General features: G+C 24.7%; 3 protein-coding genes across 9 annotated transcripts in view; 2 read left to right on the top strand and 1 right to left on the bottom strand.

The window, feature by feature from the left end:
• Positions 1 to 11,116, top strand: part of LOC135926499 (aspartyl/glutamyl-tRNA(Asn/Gln) amidotransferase subunit B-like) — a 31,938-nt gene extending 20,822 nt beyond the window's left edge. For 2 of the 3 annotated variants that reach the window (XM_065462395.1, XM_065462397.1), the window contains exon 8: positions 3,210 to 3,821. In XM_065462395.1, the coding sequence (XP_065318467.1) occupies positions 3,210 to 3,332 (123 nt within the window). In that variant the 3' untranslated portion in view covers positions 3,333 to 3,821. Of the gene's footprint in view, positions 1 to 3,209; positions 3,822 to 11,021 lie in introns of those variants that run through there. The other variant, XM_065462396.1, reaches the window with a different exon arrangement.
• On the bottom strand, positions 1,946 to 17,301 carry LOC135926500 (histone deacetylase 3-like). 5 transcript variants are annotated; one of them, XR_010571899.1, is made up of 14 exons: positions 14,314 to 14,457; positions 14,190 to 14,272; positions 14,006 to 14,145; positions 13,883 to 13,964; positions 13,659 to 13,771; positions 13,482 to 13,615; positions 11,906 to 11,986; positions 11,787 to 11,860; positions 11,680 to 11,744; positions 11,480 to 11,631; positions 11,350 to 11,429; positions 2,263 to 2,413; positions 2,039 to 2,130; positions 1,946 to 2,000 (listed from the first exon to the last, which is right to left on the bottom strand). XR_010571899.1 is itself a non-coding variant. In XM_065462401.1 (14 exons), exons 3-14 carry the CDS (start codon positions 14,256 to 14,258, stop codon positions 10,529 to 10,531), a joined length of 1,170 nt encoding a protein of 389 aa, XP_065318473.1. In that variant the 5' UTR covers positions 14,259 to 14,272; positions 16,659 to 16,986; positions 17,199 to 17,301; the 3' UTR covers positions 10,425 to 10,528. The 5 variants fall into 5 exon arrangements, 4 of the variants coding, with proteins under 4 accessions (XP_065318472.1, XP_065318473.1, XP_065318474.1 ...); XM_065462401.1 differs by lacking the exons at positions 1,946 to 2,000; positions 2,039 to 2,130; positions 2,263 to 2,413; positions 14,314 to 14,457 and adding exons at positions 10,425 to 10,535; positions 11,010 to 11,182; positions 16,659 to 16,986; positions 17,199 to 17,301; XM_065462402.1 differs by lacking the exons at positions 1,946 to 2,000; positions 2,039 to 2,130; positions 2,263 to 2,413; positions 14,314 to 14,457 and adding exons at positions 10,425 to 10,535; positions 11,010 to 11,182; positions 16,659 to 17,105.
• Positions 14,650 to 20,068, top strand: LOC135926501 (growth factor receptor-bound protein 2-like). The gene is made up of 6 exons (XM_065462403.1): positions 14,650 to 14,805; positions 14,854 to 14,951; positions 15,002 to 15,124; positions 15,168 to 15,333; positions 15,481 to 15,568; positions 19,762 to 20,068. Exons 1-6 carry the CDS (start codon positions 14,728 to 14,730, stop codon positions 19,857 to 19,859), a joined length of 651 nt encoding a protein of 216 aa, XP_065318475.1. The 5' UTR covers positions 14,650 to 14,727; the 3' UTR covers positions 19,860 to 20,068.
• Positions 20,069 to 25,954: the final 5,886 nt, after the last annotated feature.

Raw genomic sequence — 25,954 nt, forward strand, 5'->3', positions numbered from 1 at the left:
TTGTTTTTATATAAGAATTTTGTAAATCCGTCAATATCTTAATTTTTTCATTTTGAGAATGAAATTTATTTTTCAATTGCTTAGTGATTTACATTTATCGTCAATATTATAATTAGGGGAGACCGGGGTTATGGCGAACCCTAAAAAGCAATCCTTAATAAAACCAAAAGTACATTATCATTTTTAACAAAAAATATTCAGCTCTATTAGTTTTATGGTAAGTTTAAATTTCAAGAATACATTATAATACTTTTTTCATAATTTCATTCTTTCTGAATTTTTTTTTGGAATGATTGAACCCCATCCCGGGACGAATTAGTCTTTGCTCGGGGCTATTATAAGCTCTGCTTAATTTTCCACATAAAGGTTTTATATTTTTTTAGAACATATTTAATGATTTAAAGTATAAATTTAAATATATTATAAAAAAAATGGGAACATTATTCACAATCTTTGCAAATAAAAAAAAGGATTAAAATTGCAACAGCTTCCATATGACCAATAACTACATTTACGACATTAAAACCAATCTTGATTGTTATTGTAATAATTTTATTGAACATAAAACAATTGTTTTTCTTATCAATAACTTTTTTATTTTTTTTTTATTTGCTCACTCTATTTCTTCTTTTTATATGGTGAAGAAGTTAAAATACCAGATATTGTTTATTTTTGCTTCCAGGCTTTTTATAAAATGTTGGGCATGAAAAAATTGATTCTGGGTCAAAATATTTAGAGTTTGTTGGCTCATTTGAATAAGAAAAATTGACTTAAAACTCATCTTGTCTAATTCCCAATGACATATCATTATTCTCAAAATTAACACTGTTATTATTATCATTAGTTTCCATAATTTAAAGTATTGGTAAATCATTTATGTATATATTATAACTTTCATCATTAAAAATTATAGGATTGAATGGCCAAATTCCACATGATTTAAAACCATTTTGAACTGTAGCTGGAGCACATGATTTAGATAAAATATCCTTGACTATACCTGGTATATCATAGATTATAAAATGTTACCATAATTAGTTCTCATCCATGAGTCAAGTTAAGAGTTATAATATCCCTTTAATGGACCAAACACTGTTTTATCCAAAGGTTGTAGTTTATGGGTACAATGTGGCGGGAGAGTTAATAATATTATCCCTTCCTCCAAGCAAAAGTCAATAGGTTTTAAGGATTAGTTAGAAATGTGATTATCTAATATAATAGGTCAATCTTTTGTAGATTTAACATGTTTAGCAAAATGATTTAAGAGAATTAAAAAGTTATCTTCTAACATCCAGCCAGAACCATTTGATATATCAATAGCACCAAGTGGTCCATCTCTTACAAAGTGATCATAATATTTGTATCAAGTTACCAGTGCATTGACTGCAATTGCTAAAGTCATAGTTCTCCCAACTTGTTTTTCGCCTTTCATGGCTAAAATTTGTAAGATTTCTGAACAGTTGTTAAACCTATAATAATAATATTTTCATATAATAATTGCATAGTAATTTTATATTAATTAAAATTAAATTGGAATTTTATATGAAGAATATATGATAAATTTCAAGATTATAATCACAGTTTCAACTTAGCAAAATATTAATGAATCTTAGATTAAAAAGTAGGGTTTTAATATTATTGAGATTATATTTGTATATAAATTCATTAATTTTATACCTAATTCTGTTTTAATAAATATCCATTTCTTATATGCCTTACATAAATCAATATTTTACCTGTTTCATCCATAAGATCTCATTTGCAGTTGGTCTAGTGGCATCCAAAATATTTTTAAGATTATCAAATTTTTTTTTAACATTTTCCTTAATAAAATTTGTTGCCCATGCAAGGCTAGTTGCTTCAGGACTCTTCGGTGATATAGAGGGATTTCTTTAAATAAATGATGCTAATTAATCTTGACCAGCAGCTTTGTTATTTTCTCAATATTGTGATACTTTTATATTATATTTACATGAAATTTGATAAGCTAATTTTTTGGCCTTTATTAAAATAAATTATGAACAATTAATAAATTTACTTTTTTAGGGCAAAGCCAAATACACGTATTTGCTGCTTTGATAAAATACTTTGAAAGTATTGCCATCAATTTTGTTCGGGTAAATTTATATTCTATTAAATAATATTTTTTTCTTTTATATAAGATGATTTTGGGTAAAAAAATGCATATTAATCTTTATTTTTGAAAAATAATAGAGGCTTATAAAGTTACTTTTGCAGATACGAATGCATTATAAAAATTACCCCATAGAGTTTAATCACATCTCGCTATAACTTCGGGTTCATTATATCCCCAGTCTCCCCTATCACTGAAATTAATTCGCATATGGTCGATGAATATTGTTCCAAAAAACCAACCACATTCCGGGAATACAAAAACTTCATGCTTCTATGCCTTGGAAAAATTAATTTATATTCATATCGAGAAAATTATTCCATTTACCATATAAAATTTTGCCTTCAATAAAATTATAATCAAAAATTGATTTGTATTTTTTGGTTATTTTTATGTGAAATTTAATCCATTAAATAAATTAACTAAGTCCCCTCCCCCAAATATTTTTACAGATCTAAATAAGAAATAACTATTCTTCTAAGTATTAAACATGAAATATTTGATTGCTTTTGACTTATATTACAATTAGTGATTAAATTTAATATCAAATATTTATAAAGAATATTTGAAATAGAATAATGATTTATGTCATATCGCCTTAACTTAAGCTCGGCCCAACTTTAGCGCATTTATTTAATCTTATATTCTATATATATAAAAAATTGAGAAAAAATAATTCCTGGATTTTATAATTATTTCCACTTTTTGACATTTAAAATGATTTAATAACTTTAAAGGCCTGCCATTGAGCTATATAAAGAAATTAAATAAAGCTTCTAGTATAATTATATTATAAGATATCTAAAATTAAGAGTAGAGCATTTTGACCAAAATGTTCCATTCGCCATTTAGAGGCCTATGTCTCCGCACTGTTTATAGTTCGAGGCTTAAATTTTATATTTTTCTTAGTTATATTATATACAAACTCTTTTAAAAATTAAAAATTTTAGAAAAATCTTAAGAGGTCAGGTTGAAAATCGTTTTTTTGTTGATTTATCATTGAATTCACAATAATTTTGAAAATAATATTGTTATTTTTACCTATTTAGCAATATATATATTTTTTAACTATTAGGTGAAATTGAATAAGGCTGAATTTAAGAAAAAGGCGACCCTATATATAAACAAAAAACACAACGGAACATTAAATCCAACCGTTCTCAATTATATGATAGACGATGTTTTTGCCTCTAATTAAAAAAGAATCGATTATGTCATTAAGACCAAGGTGTACATATGAATTTTTTTTAGTAAACTATCAAAATGTCCTATATAATGAAGTATGTTTTTATCAAAAAATTCATCCTACAATCCATCGGTACCTCAACACATTTCGACACTATATCAAAAAAAATTTATAAAAAAATTATTTGAAAAATAAAATAGAATTAAAATTATCAGATTATGAAAGGGATCGGATTAATTATTAATCCAGTTGTTTATTATAAAGTGTTGGGTATCCATATTTTCGTCTAATAATCAAGAAAATGTTGGAAAAACCCCAAAACAAGATATTTTTAGCAGACGCATCCTATTTATGCTACACATAATTGCTAGAATTATTTATGACTTTTGTGATTATGCTAAACATTTTTTAAGAAAGTTTCATTATTATAATTCCCTTCAATTAGACAGTTTAATTTTAAAATTGATATTTCTTTGTAATTATGACATTTAAATAAATAAAAATTAATTAAAAATATAAGAGCTAACTTTTCAAAATTATTCTTTTTCTAGGAAAAAGAATTGTAGGTAGTGTTAAAATACTTAGTTACATTTTTGCAAAATAGTAACGGAAACTAGTTACTTCTGAAGAAAAAACTGTAACTAGCGTCATTTTTTAGAATGTAACGACTAAAAGTAACGAAAGTTAAATAGAAATTTAGGAAAAATAAATCTTATTTGGTTATTTAATTTTTTCGCCCCCCATACCCCCTATTTTTGCGGGCCGGCAAATGAATATTATATTGTGCCATTTTTTTCATTGCAAATAAATATAGTGTGGTATATTTTTTTCATCGAAATTATTTCTTCATTAACAGTATTTGAAAAAAAATATTTAAAGATTTTTTTTATCCAAAACTTTGAACAAAAAATCACAAAATTGAAGTTTTTTTAAAGATCAAAATGATATTTTAAGAAATTTTTTATTTCATCATGAAAAATTTTTTATGCATAAAAATCACAAAAGATTTACTTGTAAAAGTTTTAAAAAAAAAGATTTGGAATTTTAAGTAAAATTTAACCAAAGAACTTTGAGCATTCTCAAAAAAATCTTTTTGCTGTAATTAAAGTTGGTAAATAAAAACCAATTTCATTTAAATCACTAATTTTTTAAATCAGTGATTTAAATAAATATTTTTAATAAAATTCTATTTACTAAATTTGATCAGAATACATAATATAAGACAAGACAAAGACTTCATGAAAAATACTAAATTGTACTAGTAATCATTACTTATAGATAAAAAAATTCTTGATTCATTTTGTTTTACATTGTTACAATATTTGACATAATTAATTATATAATTCTAATCTCAATGTAGTGACAAATTATTTAATATTCTAAAAAAATAATTAGTTTGTAAATTCAGGGTTGTGAACCCTGCTTTTTAAAAAAAGGGTTTGTTTTTCTAAAACGAAGAATGAATATCCTCAAATAAACTTTTAAACCAAATTAAAAAATTTATTTTTTGACTAATAAAATAATGGGGGATTATTTTAAAATTGTTATTTCCCTGGATGTCCTGCTGCATTAGCCAAATTTAAAATGTTCGTTAATACACTTAATTTTAAATAATCTTGATTAGTTTTATGGCAATTATTTGATGTCCCATAAATTGACATTCCTAAAACTACCTCTCCCTTTTTCTGTTAGTCATTTTTAAAATGTTTGGTTATTTGACAAAATTTAAAAAAAGATTAATTATATCTAAATTTGATTAGTTTATTATTTAGTTATTATTATATGGTTTTTTTCTATCTTCTAACCCCCAAATATGTTTAAAATTTAACATACAATGAAACCAAAGTGGCAATGGAACGTGTCTAATTTTATAACTTCATTACAGGCTACATCTGATTCGTTTAATAAAATAATGTTTTCAGATAAAATAAAAAAATGAATTATGGTCAATAGGCATTTATTTCATCGCAAACCAGTCAACAGCTTCAGTAGAGAATATTTTCATCTATGAAGTATATTCTAAACTTAGGAATCGTTTAGAAATACTAGTTATATTTAAAAAAACTAAATCAAATACCAATGTCGAGTAGAAAAAATGTTGCAAATATACTGTCAAAGTTAGACATAAAAATCGATCTTTTAATTTTAGCATATATATTTTGGAAGATATGATTATTCTCTTATAAAATTTTAAAAAATAAATTGAATATTCTTTTTTAAATTGTGTTGTATTCTAATTATAAATTTTTATGGTAAATGCTAAATATATTAAAATAAATTTTTAAAAAACCAATGTTTCTGTTATTTTTACTCAATTTAAGTCAATTTTTCAGGACTGCAAACTTTTTCTTTCTAACTCACTAATATCGACTTAATTTGCACATATCATCGATTTTTTGATTGACAGTCGGCTTTTCCTTTGACAAAATATCAAATTTTAATGACTTATCAATATATATTTTTCAATAATTAACTTTTAACTTACAAAGATATATTATACTTAGGTATAAAAAAAATGATATTTTTCAATCGCCAACCCTAGTTGTAAGACAAGCTTTGTCGTAAATCTGTATTGGACCTAATTTTTCAAGCAAAAAATTTGTCCGGCCCGATCTTGAACGAATTTTTAAAGATCAACCCGAAATAAAAATTAGTTGTTCGCCCGGCCCGTTCCGAATTTATTTATATATAGAAAAATTTAATATTTTTTTAATTTTAAAAAATGCTCTATAAATAAAAAATATTGGCGTCTTGTTTTATAAGAATTTTTAAATATATTGATTTATTTCACAAAATTGAATATAATATTTCAAAATTTAAGCCCAACCAGCCCCGGCCCGAATTTTAAAAAAAATATTAGGCACGAATAGAAATTATGGTAGGGATTTGTAGATCTCTGTGTCAATCATGTCAAAGTATTTTTCTAGGAGTGAAAAAATAAATTGATAAATATCAGAGGCCTGCAAAGGTACCATTTACACGTCCCGGATTGTTATTAAAAAAATTTTCAGAACCATCCCGGATCTTTAAAAATATATTCTATTTATTTTTAATTTTATAAGCTAATAACAGAGTTGTTAAACGCTACTTTTAAAAGAAGCGCGCTACCGCTATTTGTTAAAAAAAATAAGTAGCTCGCTATTAGCTAATATTTTTTAAAAGTAGCTTTAGCTACTTTTTATAAAAAAAATTGAAACAAATTTTTTATTTTTTGCTTATAATGTTATTGTATAGTAAATATATAAAAAAATTTATGTAATAAAAATAAATTATGGTAATTTGTTGCATTTTAATAATAAAATCATTTCAATATTATCATCCCCAAGTCTAGAGCGATGATCAGAAAGTATAAGTTTTGCCTTATTAAATAATCTCTCGACACTAGCACTTGAGGGTAAGGGCGTATTTAATCTTATATTCATATTTTTATTATAAGATAGATTATCAATAATTTTATTTCCAAGTACATCGTGTCTGGCATCCTATTATCATTTCGAGGGCTAATGCCACAGATCTTCTTTTTAAAGTTCTAGGGTATAGCCAATGGCCTGTGATTCCCAAATAAGCTCAAAAATATTTAATCAGATTAATTTATAAATATATTACCTTCTATGTGTTCAACTATCTCCCGTGGTACATATATATGATATCTCTGATAACTACTATTAGAGCATCTTTCATCATTTTAAAGTTATCTATTTTATTCATTAGTGTCTGGCGGCATAAAATTGTTGTACCAGGGGATAGAGTTTTAATCATCATGGTAAATGATGGATTATCAACTAAGGACATTGGCTGAACTGTATAAATTATAAAATCAACAATTACTTTATCAGCCAATTTCTGAGAAATATTGTCATTTGCTTTATTAATTAATTTGGTTTGAATTGAATTAGTCCTTTTGGATGTAGAGTCGCCTATGCCAAAATTATTTAGATGTTTCTCCATTTCCTTAAAACTCATGAACAGTCTTATAAAATAAATATTATTAGAATGTAAAAATGAAAATTTACCTTTAAATGTTTCTTGAGGTTATAGCTACTGGATTGATTTGAGGAAATATGTTTTTTTACATTTTTAACAAATAAATTTGAAACTGTTTATATATTTATTTTAAAAAATTTTCAAATCTAGTGAATGGGAAATTTGTATTATAGCTATTAAGAACATTTTCTTCCCTGGTATCTTCCATTTCATTAATATCATTGTCTGAACCACTTTCAACGATTTGGATATTCATAGGCGATGATATTTTAAATTATTAACACGTGATTTAGGTTTATAATACAAATGAAAATATAAATTATAAATTGAAATTATATTTTAATTTCAAAATTAAATAATAAAAATTATAATTAATTATGATATTATATTTAAATTTTCATGTTTACACTTAGGTTCATTATATTTTTTAAAAGTAGCGAAGATGCGGCTACTTAGCTACTTTCAAAAAAAGTAGCGCGCTAAAAAATTAAATAATTACAAAAAAAGTAGCCGCTATTAGCTACCAAAAAAGTTAACGCGCTATTTTAACAACTCTGGCTAATAATTGCGATTTAAAATATTTGGTTTTAAAATAAACGGCTTGGTAAAATTTTTTTGGGCCCGACCTGGGTATATCTAAAAAATTGCCTGGCCTGAAGATTATAAATGTTGATATTAATTTTGTGATCTTGAAATAAAAAAATATATTGAGATGCGATTGCCTTTCATATCGATATTTAAACTTAATTATAATTTTTTATTATAGGTTCATTTAACAGAATTCTCTTCAAACTAAGACTACAACACTTAAATAAATCTTCAGAGATCAAAATCTTTTACGATTTTTTATTTTGAAGAGCATTTCAAACTCCGATAAATTGTATTTTCATTTAAATTATTTTGCTTAATTTGTAAATAACAAAATTATTTTCTATAATAAAAAAAATTATATTAAAAATGATGATTATATAAATAATTTACAAGGTAACCTGCATCGTCATAACTAATTACTTTTAAATATGCACTAATTACTATTAACTTTTAAAATCACTAGTTGCAAGATTATAATTTTTTTAAATGTCCAGTAGTTTATTAACACTAACGAGTGAAAGCTAACTGTCTGGTATAAAATGATCGAGAACCGGGCGAGGCCTATTAAAGGGTATTCAATCCTATCTTGTCTTTACATTATGCTGGACAGTTAAAAATTTTTGAATTATTTTAATTTAAGATTTCTTGTATAGTTTATATACTAATATTTTTTTATGTAATAGGATAGGATAATAAAAGGTGCCTTATTAATAATTTTTCCCCGAAATGAAATCGAAAAAATAGTTTTAATAATAACGACCACATCCCGGTATTATCTTAACTCCTTATCCGTTTTCCTTGATATCCTATAAAATATATCATATTAGCCAAAAAGTAACTCAACTCAATAAAGTGACCATGGAATGGTAGTAGAGCTGGGTTCTTTCTTTCTATTTTTATAAAGCACAATAATAGCAAAAACTAAAGTCAAGACAAAATATTCTTATTTTTTTTTGTTCTCAGGTCTAAATGGTGACTTTGCAAGACTTGAAAAAATATTGGTCTTATAATGTCGGGGTTCGGTTCTTTTATTTTAATATTGGTGGTTTTAACCTTTACCACTAAGATACGAGTAATGATGCATAGAGTCGAACTTTGCTTATAAGCAAATCAATTTATTATCACATGATTTATGTGGATTTAACCTAATTTCTACTCGTTTTTTATATAGAAGATGACCTTGAACATAAGAAGTTGATCCATATCTTTCAGCCCTATTAATCAACATATATAACATATTTCCAAGTAGATCACTTAAATAGCAACAATCAAATAGTTCAGGCTAATTGAAAATGTTTAAGTCAAAAGTCAATGATAGTTCCTAAATACTTGAAATCAGTTACATATATCAAAGCTTAATGTTTAGCTTTGGTATAAAGAAACGTTTTAGTGTAATTAAATTGTACCCATTACTCATATCTCTGACACAGGGGTAAAAAAGGTTTATAGATCAATTGTAAAAGTTACCGCGATTAAAGCAAAGTGGCAATGTAAAATCTTAGGAGAAAACTAAGAGCCAGATACTAGATTGAATTTTAAAATGATTGAATAAGCTATTTATAATGAAATTTAAACTTATTTATAGGTAAGAGGGAACATAAAAAACGCCAGAGCAAAATAATAGCCTTTTAGAGAAAATGAAGAAAAACACTTACTATATAAACAAGTATTATTCGAAATGAACAATTTTATAATGAACTAAAACATTTTTGTTTTGATTTAGCTTGAACGCGGGCCCATTTTTTTGACAATGAAATTTAATATCCACTAGAAGGCTTGGATTTGGTAGAAATAAATTTAGCATTTTAAAAGATACAGTGAATGCAATTGATGCATTATATTTTAATTCGTGACGGACTGAGAAAATATAACTTGAATTTATAAATTGTTAACTTCTGTGACCAGTTCTCGCAGTATATTTCTTTAGCACTAATAATAGGAATACGATTCCAAATTTAATTTAAAAAAATTAAATATAATAATATATTTTAATCTATCTATAGTATAAGTGAGGCAAGGATATTTGTTCGATCAGGAGTGAGTGATGGGTAACCATACTGATAAGCAGTGTAGAATATTTTGCATTTAAGTTAAGGTTCTTTTTAAATTATATTATTTAGTATTTATAAAACATAAACCGATTCATAGAGGTTATAAAGGTAGGTTAGCTCCTTTGAATTTTTTTAAAATGGTTCGGGTCAAAAAAATATATTATTTCGGCTTGGATACTGCCGGCAAAAGAAGACTGGCATAAGTAATTTTTTGATGACATAATTATTTCCCTATAGGGCAGAAAAATTAGTATTAAATTTTGGATCATGCCTAACAAACAATAAGCTTTTGTAAATATCAGGTCAGTTTAAATTTGAACTAATGGAATGTAATCTTTACAATACAAAAAATATTTTCTCAGTGTAATTAAAAATTATATATTATACATATTTTAAATCTTATAATTTACAAAAAAATAAATAAAGTAATATAAAAATTCAATAAATGATTAGAGAATTTCATCTATTATTATATAAGGCTGGTAGGCAAGGGAAATGCATCTTGAATAATAGGGGAATATTCAACGCTAGGTGCATGAGCAAGACATTTTAAATGATCATGTACAGTTTTCCTAGTGGTGTCTAAAAGCTAAAATTAATATTTTATATTAAAAAAAATACAGTATTTCTATTTAACTTTGTTTTTTTTTAAAAAATAAGCTTGAAAACTGCTTGCGGGTATTTACTTACCATTTATGAAATTTATATTAGCCTAATTTTTATCTCTAATATTAATCCTGTAAGGTCTTTATTAAAATTTTTTATGTTTTATTATAAAAAATATACATTGTAATATTATGATTAGATTGATTAAGGCCCTATAAAATTAAATAAAATAAGCTTTGGGCATTAAAAAATTATTAAGTAAAATATAATGTTCGATTAGTCAACTAAGATTTTTTAAAAGTCGATTCCTCAAACGTTTTAAATTTATTTATACCTAAAAAATGGTATCACTTAGGTTTTCAATCTAATCTCCCTAGTTATAACCTTCAAATTCAATTTTAGTGACCTAGTATAATCGGAAAAACTAAATTCCTAAGGTGTTTATATTATATTTCACTTTAAAATGAAGGTGATGGATACTGATGTTGTGCTCTCCCTAAAATTGAAAAACGGCTCAATCATAAGACATGTGCCGAAAAAATATTTGTTATGCCTTGAGGCCTGGATGATATTTATCGGGATCCGTCTAAGGCCTAAGGTTGAATCATTTTTTAAGCTAAAACCTTGAGGCTTAAGAGATTATTTTTATTTTGAATGAGGTGATTTAACACTACTTATTTTATTACTAAATTTATATTACTTTTGCAAAATTCCTAATAATAAATCTATATTTTTTTTATAAGCAAATATTTAATATAGCAAGTACAAGCACTAATGAAAGATTTAGTAAATTTTACCTGTCGAGAATTTTGATTTTCAACTTTGGGATGAATTTCATAATGCAGAGTATAATCCGGACCAAAATAATTTCGATATTCTTTAGAATATAAAATAATTAATTTAAATTAATATTTAAAAAAAATTAACCAGATTCTTCGGGAATTTTATTATCGATTTCCTTATCCAAAATGAGAGATGTTTCATAAGCCCAACAACGAGCTACATTTCGTATTGTATATCCGCCCCCACCTAAAATTAATAATGGGATTCCCAATTCTTTAACGAACTTAACGCATTGTCTAAGGTAATTCGTTCAATAAATATATAATTTTAGAGTTAAATGTAACCCATGTCCATTTATACTAAGATTAAAACATCCTAATCGATCACCGCATAATGAATCTGCTCCACACTTGACATAAATATAATTAAGACCAAGTGTAAAATATAAAACTTGAAGAACAATAACATTAGGTTGATAAAATTGTACAACGTCTTTGATGATAGGTTTGAATATATAGCTATATGCTTAAAATAATATTGAAAAAGAATTTTTTAAAAAATGGTTGTTACCTTCATCATCAATACCTTCTTTTAATGGCACATTAACGGCATAATATTTTCCTGCTTCCGCCCCCACTTCATAAATATGACCTAAAATTACAAAATAATATGTAGATTGATCGAAAAAAAACGAAAAATGACCTTGTAAAACACAAATTTAGAAGTGAGCAACCTAATTTAAGAAACGTTTTACAAAATGACAACAAAATACATTTTAATTATTAACATTGAATAATAAAGTTTAATTCATTTCAAAATTTAGTTATATTGTATTGTGTCAAATAAAACAGTTATGTTTTCATTTGACGCTTATTTAAAAAATACAAAAAAGTGACTGTGAAAGTATAATTTTGACTAACTCACAGAAAGTGCATTATTTTTTTAAAAAAATATCCGGGTCAGGCTGAGCCTAAAATTTTTAAAAAAATAACTCGGCCGGGCCGTATATTTTTTTAAATCGTAATCATTAGCTATAAAAATTAAAAATAAATATAATATATTTTTAAAAAATTCAGGCCAGGCCGGAAATTTATTTTAAAAAACAATCCAGACCTGGCCTGAAAATATAAAACCTGGGTGGCGAAAAAATTTTTTATAAAAAAAAATCTGGGCCATGTAAATGGTACCTCTGCAGGTCTCTGATTTACATTAAATAAATACAAAATTACCCACAAATCATAGTATTATAGATTTTTTTTTATATTTTAACAAATTTTGCTTACTTTCTTTCTATTTTTGAGAAATATTTAAGTAATTTATATTATATATTAATTAAGGCCTGATGTGGGGAAGAGAGATTTTCATCATCCAAATCAAATATATCAGAAGAATTTTACATTGCTTCTGCACATTTCATCAGAATCAATTACTTCTTCTACATCTGAAGTCTTAGATTCTTAAAGCTACAATTTCTATAATTCTTTTAAAATATTTTTAGTCTTGTTTTCTTTATTCAAACTATTTTGACATAATTATGATATCCATGCCACAAACATACATATATACAAATAGCAGAACTAAATTTTTCTTATAATGATGATCCAAATAATTATTTAAAAAAAGTCCAGTGGCAATGGCATGGCATTCAGGGATAGATATAACTATAAAATATTACTTAAATTATGTGATCGTGCAATTTGCTCTATATGAAATATTCTAGTTTGATCCAACAACATAAAAATTTGAAAATTTCTTGAACTTGGCATGTCAGATCTAGTTTTATTATTTTAAGGCTGGATTTGGACCTCAGAAAAATTTAAAATTATTTCACTCTCCTAATGATATTATAAATATCTTTTCAAAAATACCAATTTTTTTAAAAATTTACTTTATCACTTATGATTTTTCTGCTTTCCTAAAATTATGGATCAAACAGGAATCTTTGGAACATATATTAAGATTGAATAAATCAAGAATTATTTTCAGATTGGACCAGACCCATGCTTAAATATATAAAAATAATTCACATTCTAAACATTTTATTTTTAAAGATTATAATTCATATACAATAATCTATACTATTATGGCAATATTAATTACTTAACAAATGATAAATAAATTAAAACTAATTATGACTAAAAATTACCTGTTCCAGGAAAAAATAAATTCCCATATTTATGAAAACTAACTGTCATAACTCTATCAGTAAGATAAAAGGCTTCTTGTACACCATCACCATGATGAATGTCAATGTCAATATATAGAACACGAGGATTATATCTTTATTTAAACTCAATTTTAAAAGGCAAAATTTGTATAGTACTTAAGTAATTCTATAATTGCCAAAACAATGTCATTTACATAACAAAATCCAGAAGCTTCAAATTTTTTTGCATGATGTAAACCGCCAGCCCAATTTATAGCAATGTCACATAGCTTTAATAAAATTAAAAAATCTAATTTATTTAAATATAGCCATGTTTTAAAATTATTTTATTAATATATTATTTAATTGTGAAAAAAAATTATTAAGATATATTAACAGACCTGATGGTTTAATAGTAATGCTCCTTCTAATGATGCTCCAGTATACATAGAGCAAAATTCAAACAAATTTGGGAACAAAGGACTAAAATATTTATGAAATTAAAATATAGTATTATTTGTTACCAATCTTCTCCAACATTAAATTTAGATAGAAATTTTGAGTTATCTTGTAATTTTATTTTATTGTTTTTCAAAAAATCAATATATTCTTTGGAATGAAAATTATACATGTCAACTTCATTGGCCCTTTTTGGTCTATATAACTTTAAATAGTAGTTGATATAATATATTATTAAAATGACAATACTTTCATGTATTTATCTAATTTATATGTTAAAATAAGATCATGTGTTAAGGCTAAGCGATGTGGTTTCATTGGGTGATTGGCCCCTAAAATATATTAGAATTTCGAATGTACTAATTATAATTACCGTAATGAAAATTACTAACTTCTGTATCATAAAAATAGATTACATTCTTATTCATATCAACAATGCAAAATATTGGTCAAAAACATATCCTCAATAGATAGCTAAATTTTTACAGCTGATTTGAAGGACAAAAAAGGCAAAATTTGCTATGTATTTCATCTGATATCAAAAAAATTTTAAGGATCTTTTCTTTATTTTTCTTTAAAAAATCCTACCCAGTGTGTCAGAAGTTTGTGCATTTTAACGAAATTTGGGTTTTATAATTAATTTTATTTTAAATATTGGGCTATATTATATCTATCACATATTAAAACATATGGTCAGCCATTTTAGCTTTTAAAACTCAGTAGATATATTTCTTTCATATCTAATTTTTCTAATAAAAGTATTTGATGTAAAATTTATATACAATATATGGAGGCATTGGCTCTTCATGATTTTATAGCATCAGCTCATGATGAATTAAGTTTTACTAAAGGGCAAATATTAAAGGTTTATTATTTTTTTAACTTTGAAGTTCTAATAATTCTTTAAAATTAGGTTTTAAATATGCAAGAAGATCCCAATTGGTATAAAGTTGAAAGAAATGGATTGGAAGGTTATGTACCTAGTAATTATATCCAGATGAAACCTTTCAGGTTTGTTTTACTTTATATAAATATAATTTATTTATAAAAAATATAATTAGATGGTACAAAGGCCAAATGACAAGAGCTAAAGCTGAAAATTATTTGTCAAAGCAATCAGAAACAGGAACTTTTATTGTAAGATTGAGTGAAAGTTCACCTGGTGATTTCTCTCTTACAGTCAAGTTTATTTAAAATAAATTGTTGTATCATATATAATTAATATAGAGTAAATGATGGTTACCAACATTTTAAAATTTTGCGTGATTCTTTTGGAAAGTATTTTGTTTGGGTAGTAAAATTTGAATCAATAAATCAATTATTGGATTATCATCGTGTTAATTCTATCAATAAAAAAGACATTATTTTATTAAAAGATTGTGAACCTGAACAAGTTAAATTGATTTATACCTTTAATATTTTAAAATTATTCTTATACATATCAAGAAAAATATTTTTATATCGATTTTAAGTTGATTTTTTTATTAATATTTGTAGTTAACTGATTCTTATAAGTTTATTTTTATTATTTAATTTAAAGATTATTAAAGTTGAAGCCTTATATGATTTTGAAGCCAAGGAACCTGATGAAATTTCCTTTAAAAAGGGTGACATAATTAGTGTTACAAGTAATTTTAAATGAAAATAATATAGATTTAGTCAGTGGTATAACAATGTTTTCCTCCCTTTTCCACCCTTAGTAAAAAATACATTTGTTTTATTGTGGCTGTTTCACAGATCTAATTGAATATTTCTGCCGATATTCATGTAGAACCAATTTGATAAATAATAAATACTGATTGGGTATTAACATTCATTATTATTTACCATCTATCTTTAAATCAATTTAATAAAAAATAATATTTACCTTTTAAAAGAGAAAAATAATTCACCTACAGGCAAAACAAGATACATTTTGAAATTTTCTATTTTTCTTGGCCAAGGCATTATTTAATATATTATCACAAATAATTAAGTGTATTTTGTTTTTTTTATTTTTATTTAAAATATGGGCTATGTTTATGGTTCAATGTGACTTATTAAATATTTTATAATCCTTTATTGTGAAGATAACAAAAAAATATGATATTTATAGCTATTTTTTCTTAATTCAATTTTTTAGAAACACAACAAATGATTCTTTTTATTTATTTATTAGTAAAATCATAAAATAATCATAAACAATTATTATATAGTATCAGTTTTTTTGAAAATATTGGTCTGATCTACAAAAATAAAATTGGTAAAAATAGGAATTGGTCCTGATTCAATATTTAATAGAGGCATAACTCTAGTTTTTATGCTACTTCTTATATCAAACTTATCAAAATATTTACAAAATTTGAATAGTTTAAAAATCAATGTAATTTTTAATCTAATTGTTAAATAGGCATGGGAAAATATTTTAATATGGCAATAAAAATGTTCGATAAAAACTAAAAGTAAATTTACCTTCCCCCCCCCCTTTTCCACTCCTTTTTAAAAAACAATTAAACCTTTTCAAAAAATTAAACCTTTTCCTTCCTAGGAAACTTTTTTAACCTTAAACAAAGAACCATATTATCTTTTAAATAATGACAAGAATTTAATTAGATGTGTATACATATTCTTAAATAATGACAAGAATTTAATTAGATGTGTATACATATTCTTAAATAATTAAAAATATTTTTATTTGGAAAGCACTATTTTTTTTCTTTAAAATTTGATTATACCTACTTTTCAAAACTATTCCAATATTTGAAATGAACTGGGCATAAAGGATGGGGACAGAAGGTCACTCAAGTCTTTCCTAAAATAGTAAAGAGTGGCAGGGATTGACTGCTAAAATATTGGAGACGAGGACAAGTGGATCAGGTTTAGAGGAAATAATATTTATGAATGATTTAAAATGTTCTATTCTATAGCTAAGCTAGAAATTTTTTTGATCATTATCCCTATCTAGAGTAATTGCATCTTCATTCAGATTTCCCACAAATATTATCTAGTGATGGTTATTAGGGATGTTTCGTACTAGAACCAGGCCTTCCATATTTGGATCCATTTTCTATTGAAATTGGTTATAAATTGAGTTTTTGAAAAATATGTAAATTATTTATTAAAAAAATTAAGATTTATAAATTATAAAATATTCTTTTGTTTAAAACAGAGTTTGAAATGATCTTTAAAATATAAAATCTTCAACGATTTTTTATCTCTGAAAATTTGTTAAAATGGAAATTTTTTTGAAAATACTGACAGGTAATGATCAAATTTTACCTAAAATTCCAAATCTTTTTTGTAAAAAATCTTTTATTATTAAATCTTTTAATTTTTATGCATAAAAAAGTCTTTCAAAATGAAATCGCAAATTAAAATTTTTTTTGATCTTTAAAAAAATTTTATATGATTTTCAAAAATTTTTTGCTCAGAATTTTTGTGCAAAATTTTTTTTTAAAATTCTGGTATAAAATTTAATGTAAATTATAAATAATAAGGATTTACAAGTTACAGTCACAACGCAAAAAAAGAAAAAGTATATTTTTTTTTCTAAATTCCGAGAATTAAACTTATAAATTTTTTATTATTACGATGGATAAATTTTTAATTAAATTTACATTCTATGTAAAGGACAGTTTAAATATTTATTTAAGATTTATTAATATGATAAAATCTAAATTTTAAATTAAATTCGAGGAAATGAAAAGTAAAGAAAAAGTTTTGAAAGAAAAAATTAGGACAACAATTTAGTCAAAATATGGACAACTAAAATGTATTTTCTTATAAAAAATAATATCACTGGCGAATGAATAATTTTGGAAAATAAAACAATGGATGCAATTATTTTGGACATGGATAATGACCAAATTTGTTAGCCTTGAAAAATTCGAATCATATGATATGGAATCGGAAATTTTTATTAGTGTAAAGGCCTAAAAAGTTTGCAGGAATTATAGGAATATTCCCAAGAAGGAAATTAAAAATTCTCGAGGGTATTTAATAGTTCTATGCCTTTCACCGATCCGATCCGTTATTTTTTGACATTACCAATAACCCGATCCGATATTTATATTGATTTTTATTTACCATCTCTCTTTGTGACAATGTTCATAAATATATCAATTTTTACTTTAAAAAAACCAACTAACTTTCACAAATGATTAAATAAAATTCTCATTTAAAATATTTCCAATGTTTATGGGTAAATGGTTAAACAACTCCATTTAGTCTATTTTTAAAAAGGGCCAAATCAAAATTTTAACCAGAATAGTATTGCCTATGCCTCTAAATTTCGCCAATAGAAGTCCAAACCTTGTGGGAAAAATCAATAAGCTTGTTTACTCTTGGCTAAAATTTTGAATTAATCGTTTTTAAAATTAGCTAAATAGAGCCGTTTAGCAATACTAACTGAATATGACTCGTTAGATGTTTTAAAATTCTTTTCTTTTTGCAGATATAACAAAAAATAGTGTAAAATTTATATTTTAAACATTACAACAAATGAATTTTATATTAGTTCCTTTCATTAATTTATTATTATGAAATTATTTATAAAATAAAATAATTATATAATTATATATACAATTATAAAATAACCGAAAACAATAAAATAATATCGGATAGGATCGTTTTTTTTAAAAGGATCGATCCTATTCGATATTTTTGAAAACACTAAATATTGGTGCCAACCCGATCCGATATTAAATATCTGGACAGCCCTAATACTTAAACATTTGTAATATCATTAGAAAAGCTTCAAGATATATTGCAAACTTATATTAAACATTATCCATATATCACTATATTTTTATTTTCCTCAAGGTACATTATTATATCAGTTGATTTTATTTGACCTTTAAAGCAAGATTATAATAAGAAATTTTTTTAAAACCTGAACTATTATATATAAAATTGCCCACAATAAGAATGGTGTTGTTCATTTCAAGGGTATCAAAGATTAATATTTTGCAGTAGTTGTCATATCTTCCTCCCCCCTATTTATTAGATTATCTTATTGACAGATGCCATATATGATTTATTTTAGGGTTAAGATATTTGCCAATTTATATTTGACTAATTTGCGATATTTTTAACATTCTAGTAAATTATTGGCAAATTCTCAAAATAACTTAAATTCCAAATTTCCGGGAATTTTACATTGTTAGACATTTTTGATTAATAATGACTAAGATTATTTATAAATCGGTTCTCCGCCGGTACTCTCATAATATCGATCCTTCTTAAACCAGAACCTCGTTAGACAAAATCTGTCCACTTTTCATGACCAACTAAGTGATCGGCTATAGAAAAAATCTAGATTTTATAGGAACTAAATTAAACGATATGTATTAAGACAGACAATATATCTAACCTAGAAAATTATAGCTGAAACTAATAAAATGTACTTGCCTACGGAAATTAAGATCGACTAGAACAATATGTTTTCTTAACCCGAATGACACTCAAATGAAATTTAAAAAGATCCAATTACTGATGTCTTTTTGACATATTCAGGGGCAACCCGACCTTAGATTCTTTAAACTTAATCGAAGGTGGATGGGCTAATCCATGAGGTTTCTTAGCATCCACAAAATCGAGCTCTTTTAGCGTTTTTACATGCAAAGAAAAATTAGGAGGGATCTCACGGGGGTTTTATTATGATTAAAATTACAATTGTAGAATGAATACTGATTATGTGTGTTAAGAGAATACCTCCTGAAATTTTAATGACGCAGTTGATTAATGCCCTCTGTATTAGAGGGATCTGCTATGTACTCAACTTTTAATTATATTAATGTGCCTTTTAAAGTAATTATTCATTCCTTTAATAAAAATTACTAAGATAAAACCGGACAAAACTGGTGGGAAGGATGTGTGGATAATAATACAGGAATGATACCAGTAACCTATGTGAAGGAAATCGAAAATAAATTAACATAACTTTTCCTTCTTCAAAGTCCAAAATCTCATGAATTATACTTATAATATTCACATGTTTTTCTTAAATATAATATATTAAATAAATTAGTCAAATCTGTTTATTTAAAACAATTCTTATACATAACTAATATTATTTATAAATTGTTCAATTATGTAATATTAAATTCCTACCTGTATTTTTTAGACCTATGCACCAATAATAAAATTGACGGGACCTTCGATATAAGTGTTAATTTTTATTGTCCCGCTTCTATGAAAAATAGTCATGCCCTATTTTGTCAAATAATTGCTTTGCCTGGCGTTTAGTGTTGTTAAAACGCCGCGAGTCGCGACCCCGACCCAAAGCTCGGGTCGTTTTATTCGACTCCGACTCAAAGTTTGGGTCGTTTTTTTCGACTCCGGCCCAAGTCCAAGCCGAAAAAAACGACCTCGACCCAAAATATGGGTCGTTTTTTACGACTCCGACTAAAAATTTGGGTTGTATTTTTCGACTCAAACTTGAAATTTGGGTCGTATTTTTCGACTCAAACTTGAAGTTTAGATCGTATTTTTTGACTCAAACTTGAAGTTTAGATCGTATTTTTCGACTCCAACTCAAAGTTTGGGTCGTTTTTCTGACTCAGACTCAAACATCGTGTCGTTTTATTCAATCCGACCCAAAATATGGATCTTTTTTTTTAAAGATGACTTAAAGTTAGGGTTGCTTTTTTTCACCCTTAACTCAATATCTAGATCATTTTTTTTGACCAAAAGTCAAATAACATTTAGTATATATTAATATTATAGGCGGGAAAGTTACTTAAAGCTTCTTTAAATTATAATGCTCTGGATTAACTATTCATCATAGTTATTTTTTAAAATTTTTAAGTGAAGATGCACCATAGAAAAGAGCCATTTGTTATGATGGTTATTTTTGCCCGTAGCTACGCCACTGTACGATAGACTACTTTCCCCCTTTCTTTGGGTCTAAATATATATTGTAGACATGTTAAATCAAAATTTCAGTGAAGATGTACCATAGATAAGTGACAATTGTCATAATCGCTATTTTTGAACTTTTTTGAGTTTTTTTAAAGCAAATTGCTAAAAATATATATTCTAAACATGTTAAATTAAAAATTCAGTGAGGATGTATCATAGATAGGTGACAATTGTCATAATCGTTATTTTTGAACTTTTTTCAAATTTTTAAAGCAAATAGCTAAAAATATATATTCTAAACATGTTAAATTTAAAATTTGTGAGGATGTATCATAGATAGGTGACAATTGTCATAATCGCTATTTTTGAACTTTTTCAAATTTTTTTAAAGGAAATATCTAAAAATATATATTCTAAACATGTTAAATTAAAAATTCAGTGATGATGTATCATAGATAGGTGACAATTGTCATAATCGCTATTTTTGAACTTTTTCAAATTTTTTTAAAGGAAATAGATAGCTAAAATTATATATTCTAAACATGTTAAATTAAAAATTCAGTGAGGATGTATCATAGATAGGTGACAATTGTCATAATCGCTATTTTTGAATTTTTTCAAATTTTTTTAAAGGAAATAGCTAAAAATATATATTCTAAACATGTTAAATTAAAAATTCAGTGATGATGTATCATATATAGGTGACAATTATCATAATCGCTATTTTTGAATTTTTTCGAATTTTTTTTAAGGAAATAGCTAAAAATATATATTCTAAACATGTTAAATTAAAAATTCAGTGAGGATGTATCATATATAGGTGACAATTGTCATAATCGTTATTTTTGAACTTTTTCAAATTTTTTTAAAGGAAATAGCTAAAAATATATATTCTAAACATGTTAAATTAAAAATTCAGTGAGGATGTATCATAGATAGGTGACAATTGTCATAATCGTTATTTTTGAACTTTTAACAATTATTTTAGAAATAGCTAAAAATATATATCCTAAACATGTTAAATTAAAACATCAGTGAGGATGTATCATAGATAAGGGACAAAAAATGGTTATTATAATACGAGTAGTAAGGTACATAATATTTTTAAGTGATAAAATGAGATGCTAATATATTTCTTGTAATTTTAGTTTATAATAAAATTCTTAAATCTTTGAAGTTACTAGTTAGGATAAAAGTTACTTGGCACATCATACAATGATATTTATACCTTGTTTTTTTTTTCGAGAATAAATTTTATGCGATATCTCATGAAGGAAATTACATACCATTGTACAGAGAAATAACTTTGTATATATTATCTACACCAATATCTTTTATATCAATCTCTATCGATGACATTTTAAATTATATTGGAAACTAGATTGTGTAGATTTCTAAATATTAATTTAAAGGATTAAGATTTTAGAATTAATTATAAATATATCTTAATAATTTTTATATTGCATTTATTATTTAAAATCTCTCGTTTTAAGCCTATTTAGCAAGAAAAATATTGACTAATCCTGAAATTACGATAATAGATATCTATACCTTTATATAATCTATGAGAAAAATTGCTCTCATAATATTCTTCTTAATAAAATAGTGAATAATTGCCTGAAAAAAAGTATAGCGCTTTATAACATGGTTCAAAGTTAATCCCAGTATCAATTTTAATGTGTAATTTTTCTCAAGTGTTCAAAATTCTAAATCTTAATATCAAAAACTATTTTAGTTATCAATTTAAAGTCAAATAATATTAAAACACTAATATTCTCCAGTATTCATAAAAAACAACAGCCTGAAACAAGAATACTAAGCTCAAAACATCTTAAATATTTGATACATTTATAGTTTAAATATTTTTATTTAAATTATATATATTTATTAATGTACAAAAAATTTAATTTAACAATATATATAGATATAAAAATTATGTATAAAATTTATTATTCATGATATTGATATCCCATGAATTTAAACATAAACACTGTTTAAGTGTTTCGGAGGCCATGCGATTTCTTTTCTTTGTTACGGTGTCCACCCCTCTTGAGAAGACACGCTCGCTCTCAACGGATGTACTTTGCTGCGACAAAAAATCTTTAGCCATCATGCAAAGGTACGGAAAACGCTCAGAATTACAGTACTACTTAAAAAAACTCGACTTAACACTACATTTATGAAAAATATGGCTCGCCTAAATTATTAAATTATATTTAAAAAAATTCATATTTTAATTGAAAAAATGCATCCGGAATCGCAAATACTTATTTAAAAAATTTATTGTTTTATTAGTTTAAAAATTCCATATGGAAGTGAAGTGACTATTTAAATTCTAAAATTATAAAAGATATTTTATTTTACTTTTAGTGGTGCCAGCTAGACGGCAAATTTGTTGAGATTTTTTCTTTTCTTCATTGTTAGGGATAGGGATATGATTAATAATCATTTTTTTTAACTTTCCAAATTTTTTTTATTATTTTTAGGGGTATAAATCTAAATTTTTTTATTTTATTCATTTTTTGTTTTTAAAATTATAATTTAATATTATTAACATAAATTTTATTAATAAAAGTTTTCCAATTTAAATCATTTCTTAAATATTATTTTTATATAAAACTTTTCTTAGTGTGATGTCTCAAAGTTCAAGTTCTACGCCAGCAAGGTCAACTCAAGATGATAGAGAAAATCAAGTAAATCAATAACCATAAACCTCTATGATATTATTTCGATTTTATGCAATTATAACCTTTATTTTAATATATTTATAATTTTAGATGGAGCCTTTTTCGGATTCACTAATAGAACAGGATTTAAATTCTGCGATTAATAGTAGTTTCAATATTAAATCAAATTATAATTATAGTCCAAATAAATCACAAAAAATGCAATCATTGCGAAAAAATATATCGTTCCACTACCGCTACAAGTTTAATAAATTTTTGTTTTTATATAGTTACATTAAATTAAATTTTCAAATTTAAAAAGAAATTATTCCTTATGGCAGTAATGTTTTTTAATATTTAAAAAAACATAAAATATTTCGGGGTTTTTAGGATTTTAATGTTGGTCTAGAATTGTTTTGCTTTCCTCCAGTTTTTAAATATTTTTAAGCTAAAAGTGGATAATAACTTATTTATTTTCAATATATAAAAAAATAAAAACTAAATTAAAAAAATTTTAATTTTTATGACGGTACAGCTTTGTCAATTTTGCGATATTTGCTTATAAAGATTTAATTATTACTTCATAATGGCCTATTTTATCTTATTTAAGTGCTAAATTTACCTATCCTTTTATTTTTTACTCTAATTTTTTATTATTTTAAACCTAATTAAAATATAGAAAATATATTCAATATATAAACCTGGCTATATTTTTCAAAAAAGGTAATAATTTATACTTAATAATAATTATTTAGAATATTAAGTTAGGTTACTATTTTTTTGGAGGAGCTCATTATTATGTTGTTCAAACGTCGCGACCCCGACCCAGAGTTTGGGTCGTTTTTTTGACTCGGACTTCTTTTTATATTAAATTTTTTTGTTATTTTTTTAAATGTTTTTTATGTTATTTTTTTTTGATATATTATTGTTCTTTTGTGATTGGTTAATTTATTTTATTTTTAAAATAATATACATATATTTTTTTAGGTTAGGGTACCTTTTCAGGGGCAATTATTTTTGTTATTTTTTAATGTTATTTTTTGTTATTTTTTTTATGTAATTTTTTTATGAAAACTATTGTTTTTATGTTATTTTTTTATGATTGGTTCATTTTCTTATTGGTTAATTTTTTATTTAAGATATTTTTAAATTAATATATCTTTTTTTATTTAAGATATTTTAAAATAATTTTTTCTAAAATTTAAAATTCGTACAATTATTTAAAGGAAGTGATGGGGGCAAATAAGGGGGAAGGCTAGGGGTAAGGGGTAAAATTATTAGATTATGTACAATGCGGGTAGGTTTGGGGTTAAATTTTTGATAGATGAAACTTCGCTATTTAAAATTTATTTGGTTGATTCTTTCTATACAAACTTAATATGATTTCTTCTAAACAAACTTAATACGATTTCTTCTATACAAACTTAATATGATTCCCTCTATACAAACTTAATATGATTCCTTCTATACAAACTTAATATGATTCCTTCTATTTTTCTAAAATTTGTATAAAGAATTTAATTTTTTTTAGTGATAACACTATAATTAAAGGAAGATTCCAAAATAAATAAAATTTAAGCATAACAATCGAAATAATTTATTCATTAAATTGAAATATACTATTAAAATTTATACAATCATTAATAAAATGAATAAAAACATCAAAACGATTTAATAATCTATATTTTCGAAAATATCTATATTCAAGAAGATATTCATGAATATTATCCCGATCCCCATGTCTAATTAAAAATGGAAAGTTTCGTCTACCAAAAATCTTACCCCTAGCCTTCCCCCTTATTTGCCCCCATCACTTCCTTTAAATAATTGTACGAATTTTAAATTTTAGAAAAAATTATTTTAAAATATCTTAAATAAAAAAAGATACATTAATTTAAAAATATCTTAAATAAAAAATTAACCAATAAGAAAATGAACCAATCATAAAAAAATAACATAAAAACAATAGTTTTCATAAAAAAATTACATAAAAAAAATCGCATAAAAAAATAACAAAAAATCGCATAAAAAAATAACAAAAAATCGCATAAAAAAATAACAAAAAATAACAAAAATAATTGCCCCTGAAAAGGTACCCTAACCTTTTTTTATTTAGGATATTTTTAAATAATATTTTTATAAATTTTATATCAATATAAATACAGTTCTATTTATAATAGATTTTTATAGCTAATAATAGGTATTACAAATATTTAATTTACAATATACGGCTAGCCCGGCCCGGATTTTTTTAAAATATATTATATTTATAATAGATTTTTTAGCTAATAAAAGCGATTTTAAATATTTAATTTGATATATATGGCCGGCCCTGTTCGGATATTTTTTTATAAATAATTTTAGGCCCAGCCCGGCGGTATATATAAAAAAATTAAAATACGATCTAGCCCTCTGATATATTTTATTTATTAATTTCTGATTGTAACTTAGCTTATTAACAACAAAATAGGTATTAATTCTTAGTATTATTTAATACTTCTTTGTAAG

Source organism: Gordionus sp. m RMFG-2023, chromosome 3 (genome assembly GCF_954871325.1).
Source record: "Gordionus sp. m RMFG-2023 chromosome 3, tfGorSpeb1-WG-v2, whole genome shotgun sequence".
Taxonomy (NCBI): domain Eukaryota; kingdom Metazoa; phylum Nematomorpha; class Gordioida; order Chordodea; family Parachordodidae; genus Gordionus; species Gordionus sp. m RMFG-2023.

Bases quoted from the DNA above. Each gene is read 5' to 3' on its own strand.
- LOC135926501 (XM_065462403.1), top strand. From the start codon at position 14,728: ATGGAGGCATTGGCTCTTCATGATTTTATAGCATCAGCTCATGATGAA. The intron at 15,334-15,480 runs GTTAAATTGATT...TTTAATTTAAAG, and splicing joins AAGATTGTGAACCTGAACAA to ATTATTAAAGTTGAAGCCTT. The intron at 15,569-19,761 runs GTAATTTTAAAT...AAAATTACTAAG, and splicing joins TGACATAATTAGTGTTACAA to ATAAAACCGGACAAAACTGG.
- LOC135926500 (XM_065462399.1), bottom strand. From the start codon at position 14,368: ATGAATAAGAATGTAATCTATTTTTATGATACAGAAGTTAGTAATTTT. The intron at 13,772-13,882 runs GTCTGTTAATAT...ATTTTATTAAAG, and splicing joins CATTACTATTAAACCATCAG to CTATGTGACATTGCTATAAA. The intron at 11,987-13,481 runs GTAATTTTTAGT...TTGTAATTTTAG, and splicing joins TTTATTTTTTCCTGGAACAG to GTCATATTTATGAAGTGGGG.